The 16,394-nt window shown below is 45.7% G+C and overlaps 2 protein-coding genes across 6 annotated transcripts; both read right to left on the bottom strand.

The window, feature by feature from the left end:
* Positions 1 to 913: 913 nt before the first annotated feature.
* Positions 914 to 4,723, bottom strand: LOC109694172 (nucleoside diphosphate kinase B). Its single transcript, XM_020175948.2, has 5 exons — positions 4,566 to 4,723; positions 4,201 to 4,330; positions 2,677 to 2,778; positions 1,939 to 2,051; positions 914 to 1,168 (listed from the first exon to the last, which is right to left on the bottom strand). Exons 2-5 carry the CDS (start codon positions 4,324 to 4,326, stop codon positions 1,051 to 1,053), a joined length of 459 nt encoding a protein of 152 aa, XP_020031537.1. The 5' UTR covers positions 4,327 to 4,330; positions 4,566 to 4,723; the 3' UTR covers positions 914 to 1,050.
* A 2,481-nt stretch (positions 4,724 to 7,204) lies between these two features.
* Nme1 (NME/NM23 nucleoside diphosphate kinase 1) lies at positions 7,205 to 15,271 on the bottom strand. Of its 5 annotated transcripts, XM_074046078.1 has the most exons (6): positions 15,061 to 15,170; positions 14,262 to 14,566; positions 13,326 to 13,455; positions 9,626 to 9,727; positions 8,494 to 8,606; positions 7,205 to 7,854 (listed from the first exon to the last, which is right to left on the bottom strand). In XM_074046078.1, the coding sequence occupies exons 2-6, from the start codon at positions 14,309 to 14,311 to the stop codon at positions 7,737 to 7,739; spliced, it is 513 nt and encodes a 170-aa protein (XP_073902179.1). In that variant the 5' UTR covers positions 14,312 to 14,566; positions 15,061 to 15,170; the 3' UTR covers positions 7,205 to 7,736. The 5 variants fall into 5 exon arrangements, with proteins under 5 accessions (XP_073902179.1, XP_073902178.1, XP_073902177.1 ...); XM_074046077.1 differs by lacking the exon at positions 14,262 to 14,566 and having other exon boundaries at positions 8,498 to 8,606; positions 14,975 to 15,271; XM_074046076.1 differs by lacking the exon at positions 14,262 to 14,566 and having other exon boundaries at positions 14,975 to 15,258.
* Positions 15,272 to 16,394: the final 1,123 nt, after the last annotated feature.

Below are 16,394 nucleotides of genomic sequence, written 5' to 3'. Positions count from 1 at the left end.
AGAAGGCTAGTGCTACAAATGCATTTTACCAAGTACATCAAAAACAAGGATTATTTTTTTTGGTGGTATTGGAGTTTTAACTTGGCTTCACACTTGTTAGGCAGGTGTTCTACCACTAGAGCCATTCCTCCAGCCCAGGGAGTATGAATCTTTTAACCATGAAATGTTTCTAACCCAGGAAGCAAGCCTGTTACATTTAGCTCATCCCAGCAGAATGGAAAGAAAGGATAGGGGCAGGAATACCCAAGTACCACAAAGGAGCAGGTACTAGGTTAACTGCTGTTCTATACATTATTTAATCCTCCATTACAATGATAGGTATTATTCCCATTTTACCTATCTTAAGACTTACACTGTTTCATAAGTAGTTGGCCCAATTTGCAGTCAACAAAGATGTAAATCTGGACCACTTGACTAGTCCGTATGTTTCACTCTACCACAGTTTCCACAAATCCTTTTTTTTTTTTTTTTTTTAAACAGTGCTGGGGCTTGAACTCAGGGCCTTCACCTTGAGCCACTCCACCAGCCCTTTTTCATGATGCTCTTTTTGATATAGGGCCTCATGAACTATTTGCCCAGGCTGGCTTCAAACTGCCATCCTCCTGATCTCTGCCTCCTCAGTGGCTAGGATTACAGGCGTGAGCCACTAGTGCCCAGGTGCACAAATCCTTCTTAGCAAGACATTTCTGTATCAGCTAATGCAGTTTGGGATGTTTATATCCTTACTAGTTTCCTTAGACAAACAGCCAGGGCTACACTTTTCCTCTCCAGCCCTACTCTCCCTCACAATGTCTTAAACTATACCTAGGTTCTGAGAAAGATCAGCTCATTCTTCCATAATAAATATGGATAATGCCACTATCCAAACAAAGTCACTGCTTTCAGTAGCATCAAATAAACACAGGACACTCTGTCCAGTTCCAAGGCTTTATAGGTAGGTAAATAACACTTTAGAAAAAAATCCATCCTATTGCTTCTGGTCTGTGGAATGAACAGCTGTGTCCAGAGACCCATCAGGCATTAGTGGCGGGGACTCCTGTTTGTCCACCTCTATTCATAGACCCAGTCATGAGCACAAGATTTGTAATCGACCAGTTCTTCGGGCTTAAACCATAGGCTGATTTCTTTTTCAGCACTTTTTACTGAATCACTGCCATGAATGATGTTCCTAAAAAAACAGAAAAATTAATAGTTACCATGTTTAAAGTGCAAAAGTCTATTTAAAGGGTACAGGGAAGGACAGCCAGTGCAGAACTTTTCCAAAGTATTTTATAAGGCTTTTTTTTTTGTGGTGGTGGTGGTAATGGGGTTTGAACTCAGGGCCTTGCGCTTACTAGGCAGGCACTCTGCCACCTGAGTCCTGTCTCCTCCAGCCCCTTCCGAAGTATTTTAAAACAAAGTATAAAGCTGTAAAGATGATTGATTAAAATGACCCTTGGTTCAACCGTATTATGCTTCCAAGGTTCCCCCCTTCAAAAATGTTTACAACCCAAGATTGCTGATGCTACAGAGCATTCCTCAATTTTTTGAAAAACACAGAAAAAGTCAAACCTATGGCAAAGAAAACTGTCCTAGATGTAATTTACTAATTATAAGGGCCATTTCTGCTGCATTTTCTTGCACCACTGATTCGCAAAACCCAACCATGACATGTGCTTATTGATAACCCCCTGATTCCATTTGAATCTTGTAACAAGTTTTGGTACAGATTTTGTTAGGAAAAGGATTAGTGTCCAGAGGGCAGAGCTGGATGAGGCTAGAACCCTTCCTTTCCCCCACCTGAGCACTTCCTGCTGTGCACATGGGAACTACCACATGTAGCTATTTATGGAAACTTGTAATTGTCACCTAATATAAAATTCAAATTTTTATAAAATTGGGATGCATCCAATTTTTTTTTTTTTTTTTTAAAGTCCTAACAGCCTCCCCAGGGCTTACCTGCCAACTTGAATGCAAAAGTCCCCACGAATGGTGCCTGGCTTAGAATCTGCTGGATTGGTCTCCCCAAGCATCACTCGGCCTGTCTTCACCACATTCAGCCCCTCCCAGACCTTGACAAGATGGAAGAGGAATTACTGAAGCAAATCTGCCACTCAATACCATTATAAACATTCATATCTAACAGCACTCACCAATGAGATCAATTGGTGACATCACTGTTAGATAACCCTCACAGATAGTAGGAGCCTATATAAAAAATTCCCTTTCAAATGCAAGATACAGGGAAAATCTACCCAACTTGGGGAATTCCTAGTCTAGCTAAGACAGAAGAATGCTTGTACAGCCACAAACACTGAGAACAAAGAGTGAAGAAGGGGTGCCATGATGGCTGGAGAAGGATCAGTGGGGAAGGGATCCCAGAGACAAGGCAAGAGATGGCCATGGTTGATATACAAGGGAAAGTATTCCAGGGAAGAGCTGGAGGAAGAAGGAGGAAGTAGTCTTAATAAATTATCTCAGTGCCTGTCTATTATACCCTCTCCTGTTCATTCCCAACTAGGCATTTATGCATCCAGAAGATGCTTCAACTCTGGCAGAGGATTAGAGAATTTTGCTTCATGCACTTACATACTTAGGTTCAAAAAGGAAAGAGGAGGAAGGGAGGGAGGAAGGGAAACAGGGAAGGAAAGGCTCAAAAGCCTTGATTAATTTCCCTTGGTCTCCGTAAGCACTCACCATGGCCACCACTGGACCTGAGTTCATGTACTTCACCAGCCCAGGGAAGAAGGGACGGTCCTTCAGGTCAATATAGTGCTGCTTCAGGTGTTCCTCCGAGGCCTGACATTCACAGGAAGATCCCATTAGGAAACAAACTGAAGAAGCTTCTCAGGTCACCAATATGCCAGGTTCTCTGAAAGTCCAGTTTGGTGTTTCTGCCCATTCATAAGGTGTGTATTTAAAAATCCTATCCAAACCTGGCACTGGTGGCTCATGCCTTTAACCTAGCTACTCGGGAGGCAGAGATCAGGAGGATCAGGGTTCAAAGCCAGCCTAGGCAAAGAGTTCGTGAGAGCCTATCTCGAAAAAATCCATCACAAAAAACCTCAAGGTGTAGGCCCTGAGTTCAAACCCTAGTCTGCAAAAAAAAAAAAAAAATTCATAAAACCCTATCTCGAAAATGCCCATCCCAAAAATACCCATCCTTTGGTTCAAAGGGTAGAGTGTATGCCTAGCAAGTGTGAGTTCAAACCCCAGTATTGCAAATAAATAAAATAAAAACCTACCCAAACCATGAATCTGATGCAATTTTAGCAGAAAAATTTATGACCAAAGACACCCTGTGTCTTGTATTCCTAGCTATTTGGGAGGCTGAGATAGGCAGGATGGTGGTTCGAGCCCAGCCCCAGGCAAACAGTGAGACCAGGTATGCGAAATAACGAGAGCAAAATGGACTGGAGGTGGGGCTCAAGCAGTGGAGCTCCTGCTTTGCAAGGGTGAAGCCCTGAGTGCAAACCCCAGTCCCACCCCAAATATAAATAAATAAATAAATAAAAGACACTCTTGTAATATCACTGATAATGTTTAGAATTTTATAATTCTAAATAACAGGTGGTTTGAGGGTGGAGTATAATAGGGAGTTAAATGTTGGCTGCCACTGAAGGAATGCCAGATAGAGATCACATCAAACTCACAGTGCCCTTTTAAACGTTTCACATCACAGAGAACATTCTCTTCACTCATGCACTTAAAACTTCTGTACACATCCCTTAGTACGGCCTCAGATCTGTGCCTCAAATTTAATGTGAAAGATACAGTTTCTACCCTGTGCAAAGGAGGGGCACGGGCACTCAAAAACCTCAATCATTCCTTAGTTTCGTTCTAAAGCACAAAGGGACAGCACGCTCGCATTCTGAGCAGCACCTCCCAGCATCATCAGAGAAGGAAGCCAGGCTTTGTCCCCTCCCTGCTGCCAACCTGACCCCCCACCCCCACTCCCGGGACGCCCTGACAGGGTGGCAGCCCTCGGCCAGCACTGGGCAAGAGTCACGTGACCTCCACTTAACCTTCCCAAGGGCGGCTGTCCTCTCGGGCCTCCCTCGGAAAGAGGCCAGCGGGCCACAGCAGCCCGGGGAGGAGCGGAGGGCGAAGGGACTCTCGCGGGAACGAAACCGGCCAACAGAACTCAGGAGACGTGGACAAACAGGCATGGGTCCCGCGCGTGACCGGGCTGCTAGGGGCAGGGGACCAGGGGCGCCTTACCCGAAGGAACTTCATGGCCACCAGGCGGAACCCCTTCTGCTCGAAGCGCTTGATGATCTCGCCCACCAGGCCGCGCTGCACGCCGTCCGGCTTGATGGCGATGAAGGTGCGCTCGAGGTTGGCCATGGTCCTGCGGGGCGAGAAGCGCGGTCAGGCCGGCGGGGCCAGGGTCCTGGAGCCGGGAGGCCACGTGGACGCCCAACACGCCCGCCCGTCAGCCGCCGCCAGGGACACGTGGCTTCCCGGACGCTTCCACCACACCCGGGCAGCTGAGGGGCCACAGCAGGGGACCGGGCTGGGACCCGCGCGCGGGAGTGGGGAGGCTGACGGGGAGCGGGGGAGCGGGGAGGGCGCCCCGGCCTTACCCAGGAGCTGGCGGGCCGGGCGGCAGCTGCGATGCGTTGCGGAAGCTGTGTGACCAGAGCCACCACCGAGCCGGCGCCGGCAGCCGAGGAGAGGAGCGGGGCGGGACGCGGGGCGACCACACCCCGGCTGGACGGCGCCCAACCCAGGACGCTCTGGCTGCCTGCGGTGCACGCCCTCGCCTTGCAAGGCTGCTGAGGGTTCCCAGGCAGGAAGTGATTTGTTCCCCACCAGGGCCTCCCAACTCTCATGGCTGCTTCTCCCAGTGCTTCCTGCTGCCCCCACATGCTTCACGCGTGACAACCTGCTGCTGCTCGGGAGTTTATTACCCTCGGTGATGCCATCTGCTGTCACCTTCCTCCAGGGCACCAGCGTCCAGCTGGACTCTCTCTGCTCTGACGCCCCGAGTTCTTACCCTTCCCACCCCTGAAATTCAGCCTTTCCTCTACCTCCCCTCTGCTTGAGTCCTGCTGGGGCCCTCAGCCTTCCTCATCCAAACTGCCAACTGGGCCATCCCCTGGCAACCACGGGAGCCCCAAGCTTTTCCAACTTCTAGCCTGCCTCAAATTCCTAGTGACCACGAGGGTTGTGGGTTCGAGTTCCACCAGCGTCGCCCGGGGACGGCCCAGACCACCGGCCCATGCCCCTCCCCAAACCTTGATTTTTGGGTGGGAATCTCCCGGGTCTGCCCTCCCCATGAGTTAGTGTAGGTTTTTAAAGCACCTGGAAAAGAAAAGCATGCTCTCTCTGATGGCAGGCTCCACCTGCACTCCACCATGCTGCCTTTGTATTTCCCTTTCCCTAACTTTTAATAAACCCCATCCAAAGCTGGAACTCTAGAAACAAGGTCTTCTGGAAACACCTTTCTTTGCCTTTAACCTAAGGGTTCTCAGAGGGGTTCCGGAGAAGATGTTATCGCTGTCATCACTTGAGGGAAACAATCCTTATCATTCTAGGTAACTGTCCTCATTTGGAGGGGTGGTCTGTCCTGCAAGTCTCCACTGTTCCTTATGGGAAGTTTCAGTCCCTTGTCATAAAAATGCTATCAGTTCTGTCCTTTCTGGAATCCAAGGTGATTGCAAAGTGACTACAAAGGGAATGGCTTAGAACAAGGACAGATAAAAAGTGGAGGCAGGGATGGACCCAAGTAAGGAGTCAGTGCTTTTCAGCAAAAGCCATTTGATCACCTCTTATAGCCAGTCCTGTCAACTTGCAGACAGTCCCTCCTGCTTGGCAAACCACTAGCACCTGCAGGTCCCCAACACCTATGTCACTTTATTGTAACTGTGTCCAGTCCCAAAGTCTCAGTGCCTTGACCACTCTGTGACCAGCAGGATGCAGGTTTTTCCCACAGGCTGGAGCCCAAGTCAGGGCCTTGAACATTCACAGGGACTAACTAAGGTGTTTAGGTTGTTGCCCAAAACCCTGAAACTGGCCCAGACCCTGAGCCAAAACTTACCTCCTCCTGCAGACTGGGCCCTGAGCCCTGCTCACCCCTCACTGAGAACCCAGCCTAGGAGGACATCCCTTTCCTGTCACTCTAATAAATGCATTGATCTGGCCATCCTAGTGTTCAGTGTTTCTTTGGAACCCCAACAGGTCCTTTCCTGGAATAACTTGGGATTCCCTTGTGGAAACACCCCTGCCACATTTAGGGTGACTCCAGCCTCTGATCAGGAGAAAGCCCCCTCTGGAGGAGTAAGCAAGCTCTCCTCTCCATGTGCCCACACTTAAGACACCTATGCAGCAGCACTTACTGCCCTGACACGGTGAGAGCCCACACCTCCCCAGGACTTTGAGCTGATCTCAGGACCCATACCATCACACCAGTGGTTCCAAAGCCACACTGGTCACCTACAACTGACTAGATGACTACAGTCCACGCCTGTTACAGCTTCTCAGCTTCCCAAACCTCTCTGCAGAATATCAACCCAGGGTACCCGGCAATGACTATCATTTGCCCTCATTCTGGGGCAGTGTTTCCTTTGCCCTCAACCTGAACATCTTATTCAGGTTGTTTTTTGGAGTTACCAAATATCAACTGTGGATAAGGGTCTGGAAATTTCACTGGACATTTCTCTATTCAGTGGACGTCAGGTCTATACCTACCCACAGTACAGTCAGTACCAACCCACTCCTTCAAGGCTATAGCCATCCCGCCTTACTCCGAATTCATCCCCCCAAAGGTACTCTCATCTCACCCCCTAATACAACCCATGCAAAAATGCCTCTAATCCCAACGATCTTTCCTCTCCTGAGAAGTCCCCTTCCCTCTACTGCCTCTACCAAAGCCTGGTAAATAAAGAAAACCCACTAAAGTTTGTGATAAAAATCCTAGTTGTCCATCAATATTCATTCTCATTTTTTTCTTCTCATTTTTTTCTTTCCACCTTTTTTTCCTCCAGGTAGAACTCCTGAGTTTTACCTAGGCACAAGGTTACCAAAATAAAGATAACATTTTCCAGTTTCTCATTAGCTAAATGCAGCCATGTGACTAAGTTCTGGCCAGTGGGATATGAAGGATGTAAATCCAGAATTGTTTGGGAATTTTTTGTTTTTTGAGACAGGGTCTCACTATATAACCCAGGCTGGCTCTGCCTCAGCCTCCTGAATGCAGGGATCACAGGCATGCACCATGACATCCAGGCTGATGTTTTATTTCTGATGGATCCTCTGTACCCAGTACAGTGACCACCTAGAAGTTCTGCACAGATGCTTGTTGACTGACCCAGTGCCAAGTGGATGGGATGCAGGATGTGAAGACAGACAAGCAAAGAATGCCTATGTATCAGTGAGGCCAACAGGTAATTTACACAGTATTTATACTTATTTAACTCAAAGAGGAAGTAAGTAATACAAGGCAATTCAGCAATACAAAGTAACCAACTCAGTTAATCCTACACTAGGTTAAAAATCTGATGATAGCACATAACACTGTACAGAGAGCACTCACAGCTCCAATAGTTTTCCTCTAATCATCTTTTTTTGTTGGGTTTTTTTTTTTTTTGGAGGGGTGTGGAACTGGGATTTGAACTCAGGGCTTTACACTTACAACCTAGACCAACTCTAGGTTATAAATAAGTTCCAGAAATAACCAAATTTCCTACGTCTGGTCCCCTGCCCACAGGAATAGGAGTAAGTGGACAGGAAAAGCATGGTGGCCTGCCCTCCTGTCACTCGTAGATCCAGTCCTGTGCACAGCTCTTGTAATCCACCAGTTCCTCAGGTTGAAACCACAAGCTGATCTCCTTCTCTGCACTTTTCACGGAATCGCTGCCATGAATGATGTTCCTGGGTGGGGAAAGAGACGGCTGTGTTACCAAGACCAGAAGAATTAACCTGCCCAGAAACCCACTGCACTCTCACTGCTTGGAAGCTGACAACCATGGCAGCAGAAAAGCCAAAGCTCTGCATATGTAAGATCATGTCAGAAGAAACACTCATGGCTGCTGCTAACTGAAGGCTGAAGAATGGCCTCCCATGTCCAGCTCTCCCAGCAATTACTGCAAGCAGTGAGAGCCTTTGCAGAAGACTCTGATTAGGTTCTGCATTCAACTGAGGCACAGCCATAGCAATGATAACAACCTCAAAGTCAATCACCAACTTCAGAGGAAGATAATGAAGTCCAGTTTAAAACTGACCTGTAGATGGTCCAGGCTCAGAAACTCAAATTTTTATGGACTTTGGAAAAGGATAAAAAATAAATTTAGCCTGGTGCCCGTGGCTCATGCCTGTAATTCTAGCTATTTAGGAGGCTGAGATAGGGTTTAAGGTCATCTGGACAAATAGTTCATGAGACTCCACCTCCAAAATAACCAGAGCAAAATGGGCTGGACATGGCTCAGTGCATGTCCCTGATTTGTAAGCCCAAAGCCTTGAGTTTAAATCCCAGTCCCACCAAAACAAAACAAAAAAAACACCAAATGTCACCTGCCAATTTGGATGCAAAAGTCCCCACGGATGGTCCCAGGCTTGGAATCTGCAGGGTTGGTCTCTCCCAGCATCACTCGGCCTGTCTTTACAACATTCAGCCCCTCCCAGACCTCCAAGGACAAAAGAAGATAAGGTCAAGGAAGAACACCAATCTCAGCAGAATCAGCAACTATTAATTCAAAACAAGAAAAATAAAAGGTACTGTAAGATGACATTGCTCCAGCACTGGGGATACTGGTCTACTTGCACTCACTCTGGCCTTTCTACAATCCTCCCTCACAGTTCCCAGCACTAATGAAGGACATGCCAACACAACCCTGCACTATGTGGCTCCTGCCTGTGCCTCTGAATTCATCTCATACTATCTTTCTCTCTCGCCCCCAAGACTTCTGCTATCCCAGCCTTCTTTCAGTACTTCAAAAAGCCAACTTCAGCCAGGTGTAGGAGCCCATGCCTATAATCCCAGTACCTGGGGGAAGCTGACAAAGAAGGATTACCAGTTCCAGGCCAGCCTGATCTACATAGTGAGATGCTATCTCAAAAAAAAAAAAAAAAAAGGCCAGCCATCAGTATGGTGACTATATCTGTAATCCCAGCTACTCAGCAGTGAGAGGTAGGATCACAGTCAAAGGCCAACCTGGGCAAAAAAATTATAAGACTCTCTCTGAAAGACAAACTAAAAAGGACTGACTCATGTGGCACAGCACTTGTCAAGCAAGCAAGAGGCACTGAGTTCAGTCCTTAAAATCAAAACCATACAATACAAACATAAGTACTTATTTTGCTCATTTGTAACTGTATCCCCAGAGAGCTTGGCACAAATATAATAAGCAATACATACTTAAAGAAGTAAATACTCCTACGATAAGCAAGAATCAATCTTCCTGCCCCCCAAGGAGGCAATCAAGCAGGTCTCTCCTGATTTCTCCTAGCCATGGTCTTCAGCTCAGCAAGCATGGGTGTTTTCTTTTGTAGATCAGAGAGCTGACCCACACCCAATTGTCTAATCGGGCCAGTCCCCGTTCCTTCTGCAGCAATGAAGCCCTGGCATTCAAGGCATACATTACAGCACTCACTCTTCATTCTCAACTGAGTCATTCACATCAACATCCCACACAGGCACACTCACCATGGCAACCACTGGCCCTGAGTGCATGTATCTCACCAGGCCAGTGAAGAATGGACGGTCCTTCAGGTCAATGTAGTGTTCTTTGAGAAGGTCTTCAGAAGCCTATTCCAAAGGACAAAAGATGAGAAGTGGCCCCAAATGTCTAAGAACCAGAAATCTAGTTATTCCCATCAGTCATCCTGCCCTCAATCCACTGATCTGTTACAACCTAATTCATCCTTCACATTCCAGAGAGAAGTAACTAGGGACAGAGACAAAAGGGCTTCTGCAGTTTTTGAATCAAAATTTTCCCCTCTTGACAGATCAGAATAAAGTGACATTAGAATTGAATTCGGTTATCTCCTATGAGACAGGAAAACTAATACAATGGATTTCTAGTCCCAGAGTACAACCCAACAAAAATGTCAGAGGGAATGTCGGACATTCAATGAGAAGCAACCAGAACCAGGCTGTCTCCCAGGGAAACTTCACATTTATTCAGAGGATATGGGCCTAGCAGGGTGACAACAATTCCCACAGATACCTGGACATCACCCAAAAGTTTCACATCTAGCAATAACTAATTTTACTGAAGAATGAATGAGAATCTCTCTCACAGAAAGGCTGGTGTATGGAACAAATCGAGTTAGCTAGAGAGAAAACGATCTGCTTAGTTTCAACTCAACCTGGCTATGTTTTCTCTTTGCCAGGGTGTCTAATCTTGCTAGGGATCTAGCAGGGTCACTTAGTTTTTCTGGTTCTGCAGAACTGTGTCATATTACACACTTTGGGGATACATACATATGTGGATATTAGCTACCAAAAAGCATGTCAAGAACATCCTATCATTCAGCCACTGATTGATTGTCACTTGCCAAAGTAAAACTGTACGGCCATGTGATCACTCCAAAGTAGAGGTCTAACCCTTATCCCGTCCCTTCCTATTCAAACTGAAGACTTATAGAGGTAGTCTCCTAACACCTACTGACTTGACCTTCCCCTGACCAGCATATTCTTTTAATTCTATTAATTGCTTCCAATTATCTTTAGCCTACAAAATGGATAGGCTTTTTGTTTTTGGGAAGGTGTATTTATTTTTTTTTTTTCATTTTTCTTTTATTATTCATATGTGCATACAAGGCTTGGTTCATTTCTCCCCCCTGCCCCCACCCCTCCCTTACCACCCACTCCGCCCCCTCCCTCTCCCACCCCCAATACCCAGCAGAAACTATTTTGCCCTTATTTCTAATTTTGTTGTAGAAAGAGTATAAGCAATAATAGGAAGGAACAAGGGTTTTTGCTAGTTGAGATAAGGATAGCTATACAGGGCATTGACTCACATTGATTTCCTGTGCGTGGGTGTTACCTTCTAGGTTAATTCTTTTTGATCTAACCTTTTCTCTAGTACCTGTTCCCCTTTTCCTATTGGCCTCAGTTGCTTTTAAGGTATCTGCTTTAGTTTCTCTGCGTTAAGGGCAACAAATGCTAGCTAGTTTTTTAGGTGTCTTACCTATCCTTACCCCTCCCTTGTGTGCTCTTGCTTTTATCATGTGCTCATAGTCCAATCCCCTTGTTGTGTTTGCCCTTGATCTAATGTCCACATATGAGGGAGAACATACGATTTTTGGTTTTTTGAGCCAGGCTAACCTCACTCAGAATGATGTTCTCCAATTCCATCCATTTACCAGCGAATGATAACATTTCGTTCTTCTTCATGGCTGCATAAAATTCCATTGTGTATAGATACCACATTTTCTTAATCCATTCGTCAGTGCTGGGGCATCTTGGCTGTTTCCATAACTTGGCTATTGTGAATAGTGCCACAATAAACATGGATGTGCAGGTGCCTCTGGAGTAACAGTCTTTTGGGTATATCCCCAAGAGTGGTATTGCTGGATCAAATGGTAGATCGATGTCCAGCTTTTTAAGTAGCCTCCAAATTTTTTTCCAGAGTGGTTGTACTAGTCTACATTCCCACCAACAGTGTAAGAGGGTTCCTTTTTCCCCGCATCCTCGCCAGCACCTGTTGTTGGTGGTGTTGCTGATGATGGCTATTCTAACAGGGGTGAGGTGGAATCTTAGTGTGGTTTTAATTTGCATTTCCTTTATTGCTAGAGATGGTGAGCATTTTTTCATTTGTTTTCTGGCCATTTGAATTTCTTCTTTTGAGAAAGTTCTGTTTAGTTCACTTGCCCATTTCTTTATTGGTTCATTAGTTTTGGGAGAATTTAGTTTTTTAAGTTCCCTGTATATTCTGGTTATCAGGCCTTTGTCTGATGTATAGTTGGCAAATATTTTCTCCCACTCTGTGGGTGTTCTCTTCAGTTTAGAGACCATTTCTTTTGATGAACAGAAGCTTTTTAGTTTTATGAGGTCCCATTTATCTATGCTATCTCTTAGTTGCTGTGCTGCTGGGGTTTCATTGAGAAAGTTCTTACCTATACCTACTAACTCCAGAGTATTTCCTACTCTTTCTTGTATCAATTTAAGAGTTTGGGGTCTGATATTAAGATGGATAGGCTTTTTTTGAGTGGGGAGAGTGAAGATCCTCAAGTTTTCCCTTGCTTCTAAAATCCATAACAGATTTAAATAATCTTTATGGCAGATATCCCTCCTTCCATTCTTCACCAAATCTGTATCTTTGACAGAAAACTCAGTGTAAAGGAGAAAAATGTCTGTACTTTGTACTTAGGGGTCAGAGAAACCAAAGTTAAAATTCCAGCTGCATCAGTGGCTGTGTACTACCAGGCACACTATCTAACCTCTCCAAGCCTCAGTTCCTCATCACTAACAACCATGAGAACAGAAATAAGTACCTCTCAGGGTCATCATAAGAGTTAGGAGGAAACTCTCATGTGCTCAGCACATGCTAAATGCCTGGTCAACAACTCATTTGTTTCATTTTATTTTGAAAACCAAATTTGAATATTCAAACCCATTGTTCGTCTAATACCTGGCTCTCACCATTCCACCATGCAATCCCTTCAGCATCAACAATGGTACACTCCCTTCACTACAATAGTACACGGGAAGCAAACTGCAAATCGAAGTATATTTAAAATGTACTAGGAGGCCAAAGCTGATTCTCTTAATGGGAAAAAAATTCTGTCCCTTGGTTTATTTAAGAATCTGAATTCTCATCTCTTGGATTTGTTTGAAAAGAATTCTTAGCCAGTCAATCCTTTGCATTTATTAAAATATTGCTTTGTAAGTAACTTGTAGCTGTGTCTGCTCTCTGCTGTGTTATAGGGGAGCCTCACCAAAGGCAAATCCATAGTTTTCCCCCAAAGCCCCAAGGATGCCTAATACACACCAGGCACTAAGTAGGTAGTAACTGGTGATGTAAAGATTTCCTTGCAGAAAAACAACCTTCCTCAAGTGGGGAGGGGGATGGGGGGGGTGGAGTGCTCTAAAATTATCTGCTTAGAAAGCTAAAGACCAGGAGCTCAAACACACCCAGAGCTGAGTCATAAATTATAGTGCTGCAGTAATATGTGGTATTATACATTACTAAGGGAAAAGGCTATTTTTGAATGGCCCACATAACTCAAGTTTGTTCCAAGATTTAGCCAACATGCTTAGTCACTGAGGGGTTTTTGGGTTTCGAGACACCCAACCATGGAGAAGTCTAAGAAGGAGTAAAGGAGGCAAGTTGAGAGTTAATCTACTGTGTTCCACTAGCTACAAAGGAACCACAGTAGGAAGAATGAAGTCCACTTACCTGCATAAACTTCAGAGCCACAAGGCGGAATCCCTTCTGCTCAAATCGCTTGATGATCTCTCCCACAAGACCCCGCTGGACCCCATCAGGCTTGATAGCAATGAAAGTGCGCTCATTGCTGGCCATGGTCCTGGGGATAGACAAGGTGATGAAACAGCACAGAATCTCCTGCCTCTGTCATTATGCTTCTCAAGCTAATTACCCCATAAAGCTGGTTTAAAACTGTCATGCCTACTCCAAGTCTCTCTGGTAAAACCCCATTTCCTCCCTAGCCTCTTCATATGTGAACTAATACCTCAAAATAAGGAAGGGTCTGAAAACAGGGATTGTAATTTCTATCCCATTTGATTTAACAAGTTTCTATTAAGCTTCGACTATGTTGCCAATATTGTAAAGTACAAGATGTAAAAATAACACACACACACACACACACACACACACACACACACACACAAGCCAAGTCACCCTCTTTTTCAACAATCCAGGCTGGGGAAAAAATGCACTGACACGGTTTTATTAATGTAGAGGTCACACCTGAGGTAACACAGTATGAAATCCAGTTTGACCTACTGTAACAACCATAGTATTACAACTGGAAAGGGTTTCAGACTATGTCAATGCAACTCCCTTCATTTTACAAATGAGGAGCAAGGACCAGAATACCACAATGAGGGCCAAAATCCAGATTTCCCAGCCCTATGCAGTTTAGGCTATATCTTAAGATGTAAGGAAAAAGCCAGGCATGGTGATGCATGCCTGCAATCCCAGCACTCTGGCAAGCTGAGGTAGATGGGAAGATGGAGGCTAGCCTGGGCTGCAGAGTTGGTGCAAGGCCAGCTGGTCTGGAGACCATGTAGCTAAAAAAAAAAAAAAAAAAAAAAAACTAACCAATAAATAAGTGACAGATTGTGACAGAATTACAGCCATTAGTAATACCTGATAAGAGACTCTCTGATGAGAATCAGGGAAGGAAGCCTGGAGAGCATCCATTGCAGACCTGCGTTTTTACAGAAAAGCACTGCCCAAGACTGTCTCACGGGACGAGAGAAGGTAAACTCAAAAGACAATCCCTAAGGGAACAGCAGCGCCTCCTCCTGGCTCTTCGTTCCTGAGCTTATACTAGCACACTGTAGTCCAGTTTTCGGTTTGTGCGTCTGCCTTCCCGCTGGTCTCCGGCCTGCATACAGGCTGGTTTACTCCTGAATCTGCCTCTGGTGCCCAGCTACAGGGCCTAGCAGTCACTAAGAACAAAGAAAATGCCTTAAATGACAATCACTCCATCCTTCAAGAAAAAGACAAAGCCCAAAGATCACCTAGCCAACGCGGGCAAGCACGGATTCCCCAGAACTAAATGAAGCTAAAGTGCCGGAAATAGTCTCTACATATGAACCCCAACATCGATCCCTAACACACACGCTTCATTCATTCATCATGCATCCCCTGAGCGCAAACGCAGTGTCGGGCACCGAACTGGAAGGCGAACGTGGCACAGTCCCTGCCGTCGCGGCCTGATAGGAAAGGCTGCCACGGACAAAGGCGATCCCACATGGTGTGGGGACTGCGCTGACGAGTCTGCACCTGTCCACAGGCGCTCCCCGCCCTTCTCGCCCATACGATCCCCCTCTCCCACCTCTCGGAACGACACTCACCTCTTTTCTAAAACTTCACCTCCTCTATCTACTTCCCCAGACCCGACTCCTTTTCCTTTCCCTTCAGGACCCCGAACCCTTCTCACCCCTTCTGCTGCTTGGGCTTTAACCCCGGCTGCAGCTGCCGGCACCGGAAACACACCTCGGCCCCACGTGGTTCTCAGCATTTGCATTCACGGAACGTTTTTGAGCAGATCCGCTGCAGGGGACTACTGTTGGCGGAACACCGCTGGCTCATCCCTCCTCTAGTGAGTAGGAGGTCACTCCACAGACCAACCTTCCCGTGTCTAACTTCCGGCTCTCGTCTTCAGGTTCTTCCGGCCGGCTGCCATCTTTTTTCTACACTAAGGTTCTATCACTTCCTTCACCCGGAGCAAATTGGCTTCCCAGGAGGTGGCGCTCGCACGTTGCATGAAGTCCGAAAAAAGCGCCTGACCAAGACGTATACGTGTCGTTGGCGCTTACATTTATTTATGCCTTCGACCTCTCAAGCAATAAATTCTTTAAGTGCCTATTCTAGACCCCGGGAAAAAGCAGTGTGCTTCGCTTCGGGCTTCTAGCAGAATTGACAGTAGAAACAAACGAAATAAGCAAATGATATCTGATACATTGTATTATGAACGTGCTGTAAAGAAAAACTGAGCAGGGGGAAAAGAAGGTTGGAGAAATCTCTCCGAGGAAGCGATAATCAAATAGACCTGCATGAAGTCATTTACCAGGAAAGGCGCCTGGGTTTTTCCGACAGCCTAGAGTTATAGTAAGCACTGAGTGGTAGAAAATGCAAGTAGGACTGGGGTGCAGCTCAGTGGTAAAGCCCTTGTCTTACCTGGGCGTGGTGGTGCATATCTAAACCCAGCGCTCCCGAGGTGGAGGCAGAAGGATCGTGAATTCAAGATATCAAGGTCAACCATTTTTTGTAAGAAAAAAGTGAACCTTGACATAAATTAACCTAAATTCATTCAAAATGAATTATAGATTTAAATGTAAAACTATAAAACTTTTAAACAGTAAAAAATAGACTCAGGACCTAGGGCTAGCCAAAGACTTTTTAAACCAAGAACACAATCCATACAAGGAAAAAGTTAATAAATCAGATCTTACTGAAATTAAAATTTTTTGCCCTGAGAAAGATCTTGTGAAGAGGATGAAAAAACAAGCTAGGATGGGAAAAAAATACATTTGCAAACCATATAGCTGACCAAGCCCTGTACTGACAATATATAAAGAACTCTCAAAAAAAAAAAAAAGAGCTCTGACAACTGAACAGTTTTATACACACACACCCAGAAAGGATCCAATTTTAAAAATGACAAAAGAAGGGCTGGTGAAGTACCTCAAGTGGAAAAGTGCCTGTCTAGCAAGTGTGAGGCCCTGAGTTCAAACCCCAGTGCTGAAAAAAAAAAAAATGGAGTAGTATAAT

The sequence above is a fragment of the Castor canadensis genome, chromosome 11 (genome assembly GCF_047511655.1).
Source record: "Castor canadensis chromosome 11, mCasCan1.hap1v2, whole genome shotgun sequence".
NCBI classification, from domain to species: Eukaryota; Metazoa; Chordata; class Mammalia; order Rodentia; family Castoridae; genus Castor; species Castor canadensis.
Note: the sequence above shows the minus strand (reverse complement) of the source record. Positions and strands in the feature narration are given on the sequence as shown.

Coding starts and splice junctions, on each gene's coding strand:
- LOC109694172 (XM_020175948.2), bottom strand. CDS start 4,326: ATGGCCAACCTCGAGCGCACCTTCATCGCCATCAAGCCGGACGGCGTG. Junction 2,779..4,200: donor TGGCCATGAAGTTCCTTCGG/GTAAGGCGCCCC, acceptor TGTGAATGTCAG/GCCTCGGAGGAACACCTGAA. Junction 2,052..2,676: donor CAGGTCCAGTGGTGGCCATG/GTGAGTGCTTAC, acceptor CATCTTGTCAAG/GTCTGGGAGGGGCTGAATGT.
- Nme1 (XM_074046076.1), bottom strand. CDS start 15,147: ATGCAAATGCTGAGAACCACGTGGGGCCGAGGTGTGTTTCCGGTGCCG. Junction 13,456..14,974: donor GGTGAAGTTTTAGAAAAGAG/GTGAGTGTCGTT, acceptor GTCTATCCCCAG/GACCATGGCCAGCAATGAGC. Junction 7,855..8,493: donor TTTTGCATCCAAATTGGCAG/GTGACATTTGGT, acceptor TTCCCCACCCAG/GAACATCATTCATGGCAGCG.